This window comes from Trichechus manatus, unplaced genomic scaffold (assembly GCF_000243295.1).
Source record: "Trichechus manatus latirostris isolate Lorelei unplaced genomic scaffold, TriManLat1.0 scaffold00039, whole genome shotgun sequence".
In the NCBI taxonomy this organism is placed as follows: Eukaryota; Metazoa; Chordata; class Mammalia; order Sirenia; family Trichechidae; genus Trichechus; species Trichechus manatus.
In genome coordinates, this window is record NW_004443975.1 from 6,044,985 (window position 1) to 6,051,430 (window position 6,446).

The 6,446-nt window shown below is 38.6% G+C and overlaps 1 protein-coding gene across 1 annotated transcript in view; it reads left to right on the top strand.

Annotated features, from left to right (window-relative positions):
- Window positions 1-6,446, top strand: part of CATSPERE (catsper channel auxiliary subunit epsilon) — a 169,773-nt gene that overhangs the window by 71,607 nt on the left and 91,720 nt on the right. The window contains exon 11 of the mRNA XM_012555409.1: window positions 4,181-4,623. Coding sequence (XP_012410863.1) covers window positions 4,181-4,623 — 443 coding nt within the window. The remainder of the gene's footprint in view (window positions 1-4,180; window positions 4,624-6,446) is intronic.

Sequence of the window (6,446 nt, forward strand, 5' to 3'; positions counted from 1 at the left end):
GTGCGACAGGGTTACATCCTTTCACAATACTTATTCAATCTGTATGCTGAGAAAATAATCTGAGAAGCTGGACTATATGAAGAAGAATGTGGCATCAGGATTGGAGGAAGACTCATTAACAACCTGCGATATGCAGACAACACAACCTTGATGGCTGAAAGTGAAGAGGACTTGAAGCACTTACTATGAAGATCAAAGACTGCAGCCTTCAGTATGGATTACACTTCAACATAAAGAAAACAAAAATCCTCACAACTGGACCGATAAGCAACATCATGATAAACAGAGAGAAGACTGAAGTTGGTAAGGATTTCATTTTACTTGGATCCACAATCAACACCCACGGAAGTAGCAGTCAAGAAATGAAATGATGCATTGCACTGGGCAAATCTGCTGCAAGAGATCTCTTTCAAGAGTTGAAAAGCAAAGATGTCACCTTGAGGACTAAGGTGAGCCTGACCCAAACCATGGTATTTTCAATAGCCTCATATACATGTGAAAGCTGGACAATGAATAAGGAAGCCCGAGGAAGAATTGATACCTTTGAATTATGGTGTTGGTGAAAAATATTGAATATACCATAGACTGCCAGAACAAACAAATCTGTCTTGGAAGAGATAACCAGAATGCTCCTTAGAGGTGAGGATGGCAAGACTAGTCTCACATTGATTTAAAATCAGAAAAGGTGTGCGTCGGGGTTGTATTGTTTGGACATGTTATTAGGAGGGACTGGTCCCTGGAGAAGGATCATGCTTGATAAAGTAGAAAGTCATAGAAAAAGAAGAAGACCCTCAATGAGATGGATTGACACAGTGGCTACAACAATGGTTTCAAGTATAACAACAATTGTGAGGATGGCACAGGACTGGGCAGTGTTTTGTTCTGTTGTACATGGGGTTGCTATGAATTGGAACAGACTCGACAGCACCTAACAACAACAAGAAGCAATTCCACTCCTAGGTATATACCCAAAATAATTGAAAACAGGGACTAGAACAGATACTTGTATGGCATTGTTCATAGCAGCATTATTTACAATAGCTAAAAGGTGGAAACAATCCAACTGTCCATTAAAAGAAGAATGGATAAACAAAATGATACATACGTACAATTCAGCTATAAAAAGGAATGAAGTTCTAAGATATGTTCAGCTATGGATGAACCTTGAAAACATTATGCTAAGTGAAATAAGCAAGGCATGAAAGGACAAATTTGTGTGATTCTGCTGATAGGAAATATCTAGAATAAGCAAATTCATACACACAGAAAGTATATTAGAAGTTACCAGGGGCTGGAGGTAGGGGAGAATAGGAAGTTACTCTTAATGGGTACAGGTTTTCCATCTGGGATGATGAAGACGTTTTGGAAATAGATAGTGATGATTCCTCACTTTACCAGGGTCTTTTTTCTAGGCTACTCTGTTCCACTGATCTATGTGCACTAGCTCCATATTGTCTAGATTGTTATAGCTTTAATCACCTAACCCACTGAGACACCAGAGACTAAGTATAGAGATTACTCTCTGACTAGAAGAGCTTCATATCTTCTATTTTAGTAGTGGAAAAGAAGGAAGATGAGATCAGGATGAAGGTAAACATGATGTATACATTTTTTTTAACTGTGAAATATTTCAGGCATATAAAACATACAGAAAACAAAACAAATATCCATGTAATACTCAGAGTTAACAAAGATTAAAATTCTGCATTCGTATTTCAAATTCTTAAAAACACACACGCAAATACAATCAAAGCCTCCTTAGTACCCCTCCCCAATCTTAATCCCCTTCTTCCAAGAGATAATCACTACCTGAAATTATGTATAACTTTCTCATTTGATACGGTTATATGTTTACTTCATGTACACTTGTCCAAAACTATATATTGCTTTGTTTTGTGAGGCTTTAAATTTTATGTATCATCATACTCTATGTATCCTTCTGCGATTACTTTTTAAAATTTTTGTTTATTACTCTAAAAATACAGATAACACAACATTTGCCAATTCAGCATCTTTCACGTGTACAATTCGGTGACGCCAATTACATCAGTCCTGTTGTGCAACCATCACCAATATCCATTGCCAAATTTTCCATCACCATAAACAGAAACTCAGTGTCTCCTGAATAATGATCCCCCTTTCCTCCTCCCTCCAGCCCCTGGCAACCACCATTAAACTTTGGTCTCTACACATATGCCTATTACAGAAATTTCATATAAGTGAAATCATACAGTATTTGTCCTTTTGTGATTGACTGACTTCATTCAACATAATGTCTTCATCCATGTCATAGCTTATATCAGAACTTCATTTCTCTTTATGGCGGAGTAATTCTCCACTGTATGTATATACCACATTTTGTTTATCCATTCATCTGTTGATAGACATTTGGGTGGTTTCTACTATAGAGATATTTTATTATTTCATACACCCACACTTTCTCCCCTTCCACCTTGTGATCTACCGCATACATTTCTTTTTTAGGTAAGTTTTATTAGATTCTAATTTATGGTAAAAATGGCAGTGATTTATTCAGATTCCAGATGTCAGATGCATAAGCACAAATACACTGTGAACCTCTCTAACTCTATGAATTCACCTTCCTCCTTTCAGCTAGTCCTCTCCAAGTGTTTTTGTTTGTTTTAATTAAAGAAGGTTTACCCCAGAAGCTTTATGCAGAGAATGACATATCTGGAAAGAAAGCTCTGAAATGAACTAGGCCAACAGCTCATTTTACAGATATGGCAACAGAACCAAAGACATTAGCGACTTACCTTCTATGACCCTCTATGGCTTAATCAGAATATTCTGTTACGGGAAGAAAGTTGATTTTAATCTACTATGAGTGAACCTGAAGAGGTGGGCACTGTTTATAACTACTCCCATTTTTTCATCCTAATGCTTCCTAGGAGCTCTGGTGGTGCAGTGGTTAAGAGCTCAGGCTGCTAACCAAAAGGTTGGCAGTTTGAATCCACCAGCTGCTCCTTGGAAACCCTACGAGGCTGTTCTACTCTGTCCTACAGGGTCGCTATCAGTCAGAATCGACTCAATAGCAATAGGTTTGTTGTTGCTGTTGTTTTGGTTAATACTTCCTCATAAACCATCTTGTGATGCTCATTTTCATTATTATATGTTATACACAAATTCTAGCTCTTTTTCTACATAAAAGATATGAATAAACCGTGTGGTGCGATGGATCGCTTTTGGGTGGCCTTTCAGCAATGGCCTTGCAACTCCCACCCAAGTGACTGGGCGAGACTGTGTAATAGGGTGATTATGGCCCACCAAAGGGATTGGTCAGTTTTGCCACCCTGCTGGGCTTGAAATGAACCACCCCAGAGGCGGGAAAGAGAAGATCCCACGACCACTAAGGAAGAAGAGCCAGGGGCCAGCACGTCCTTTGGACCCGGGATCCCTATGCTGAGAAGCTCCTGGAGACAGAGAGAGGAAGAGCTCTAACACTGAAGGCAGTGAAAAGTGGTGGCAGAGACCTGGCAGCAGAGAACCAGCAGCAGGAGATGGCATGGTGGGCTTCCTGGCCCATGGGGAAGGAAAGCTGAGTGCCTCTGAGCAGAGGCCTAGGGCTAGGGAGAGGCATGCCTGTGAGCACGGCTGGGAAGAGGCTGTCCTGATGGAAGAACTGCATCCTGAGTGTTTCTGAGCCTGAACTGTAGCTGTTACTTCCCTAATAAACCCTATAATCTAGAGTATTGTCTGTGAGTTCTGTGTGGCCATTGCAATGAATTATCGAACCCAGCAAAGAAGTAGAGTGACGTGGGAGAGACGGTTAGTGTCAGAATTGATAAAGATCGCCGAGAGAGAAGGCATGTCTGACCACCGCCTCATAAGAATCAGCCTTGCACTGTTGATCTTGATTTTCCTTCCCCCTTGTGAAGTTAGAGGAGTTAGATGCCGCACCCACGCCGTTTTTACAAAGTGATACAGTGGGAATAAGGGGAGAGTGTCCAAAAAGAAAACTGCTCTACTCTGAAGTGAGAGAGGAGTTCTCTAATATAATGTAAATTCATGAATTTGTGCCTGCACACTCAATAATTTTCTCAAAGTATATAAACACTCAGTTGTTATACAAGAAATTATTTTGGTTAAAAATGTACTTAAATGAAATAACACAAACTTATGGTTACTTAGAATAACACAAATTTTTCTCTCTTCTTTCCAGATTATTTTGGGAATATTGTGATAAAAATGGAAAATAATATAATGTTTTATTCCAAGGTGAATATTGAAGATGTAATACAGCTACATTCATGGACAAATAAGGCCATACAATCATTCTTTGGCTTGGATATATCTGGTCAATTATATTTTGTATACATTTTTGAAAACGGTACGTTACAACCACAGAAATATCCCTTACAATTGGAAGCACAAAGTGTAATCTTTCAAACAAATGAAAACTGCCCCTACATTGCATTTCATACTAGTCTTACACGTATTTTTTACGTTTTGGACAAGAGAGAGGTCCTGTCGTTTTGGGTTCAAGTGACGTATCCAGAAAGTAGTGGTCTATACATTATTTTGGAATCCTATGGTCCAAAAATAATAAAAGAGAAAAGAAAGTTTACCTTTGAAGTCATCTTAGGGTACTGCACTAAAACCATGGTAAGTTACTGTTTTAGAATTTCCTCATTTCACGTTGCACATATAATACTAACATTTTTTTAAAAAATGAATTTCTCTCCTAGGCTTAGCTGGGAAAATGCTGAGGAATATAAGAATTCTTAACAAATAATAATACGATAAGCCTGTAATTCCTGAGCCAAATTTTTCACTTTCAATATCCAAGATCTCTTTGCCACATGAAAACACATTTTTCCAGACTTCTTGATTGTCAATTGTATTGTTCACTTCCTTTTTTGTTGTTGTTTGTTTTTTTAATGCTTGACTTTTTATAGAGTTGTATCTGAGATCCCTGCTGGTGCAATGGTTAAAGCACTCAGCTGCTAATGGAAATATTTTGAAGGGCTGGGTTGCAAATGGTCAAATACACAATATACATCCCATTCTTGGAAAGAAAACCATGAACGTCTATGCAGATATAAATATATAAATGTCTGAGGAAAACAAAATAATAAAAGTTTGCATTTTTAATAAAATACTGGCTCTATCATTTACTAGCTGATAATATTGTCCAAGTTTTTAAATCTTTTTGTGCCTCAGTTACCTCATCTGTAAAGTGGGGATGATAATAATAATAATAATACCTACCTCATAAGGTTATTATGAGGATTAAATGAGTTGACATATGTAAAGGACTTAGGATGAGTACCTGGCACGTAATAAGCACTATACGAATGCATTTCTTCCCTGTGTGGCACAAATGGTTTGCACTCAACTATTAACCTAAAGGTTAGTAGTTCAAAGCCAACCAGTGGCACCATGGAAGAAAGGCCTGGCAATCTGCTTCCATAAAGATTAAAACCCAAAAAACCAAACACGTTGCATCGAGTCGATCAACTCATAGCAACCCTATAGGACAGAGTAAAACTGCCCCATAGGGTTTCCAAGGAGTGGCTGGTGGATTTGAACTGCTGACCTTTTGGTTAGCAACCAAACTCCTAACCACTGTGCCACCAGGGCTCACCATAAAGATTACAGCCAAGTGTGGAGCAGCCCTATTTTGTAACACATGGGGTCACCATGAATCGGAATCTCCTCCATGGTGATGGGTTTGGTTTTGGGGGGTTTATATGCATTACTACTACAGCTACTACCACTGCTACTACCACCACCATCACACCATATGTCATCACGTCTACAGCATAGTTTTAAAAATATTTAACATCTCTAAAATCAGGATGAGCCTTATATTCCACGGCATCTTAGATTTGATGAAGAACAGTATTATTATTATTAGCGTTATTATTTTAGCATCTTGAATATATCATGCAGATTGGATCACTATAATGTTGCAGACTAAGTGTCAGCTAATATGGTGTTAAGCATCATAGCTAATCATTTATTTTTTAAAAAATGAATATAATATACACACCTTACATGTACTCGCCTGTCAGTTTGTCACACTGTGGTTGCTAGCGTGTTGCTGTAATGCTGGAAGATATGCCACCAGTATTCCAAATACTGTTAGGGTGGACAGGTTTCAGCTGAGCTTCCAGACTAAGACAGACTAGGAAGAAGGGCCTGGAGGTATATTTCTTAAAAAATTAGCCAGTGAAAACCTTATGAAAAGCAGTGGAACATTGTCTGGTATAGTGCCAGAAGATGAGCCCCTCAGGTTGGAAGGCACTGGGGAAGAGCTGCCTCCTGAAAGTAGAGTCAACCTTAATAACGTGGATGGAATCTAGCTTTCAGGATCTTCATTTGCTGATGTGGCATGACTCAAAATGAGAAGAAACAGCTGTGAACCTCCATCAATAATTGGAATGTGGACTGTACAAAGTAAGAATCTAGGAAAATTGGAAGTC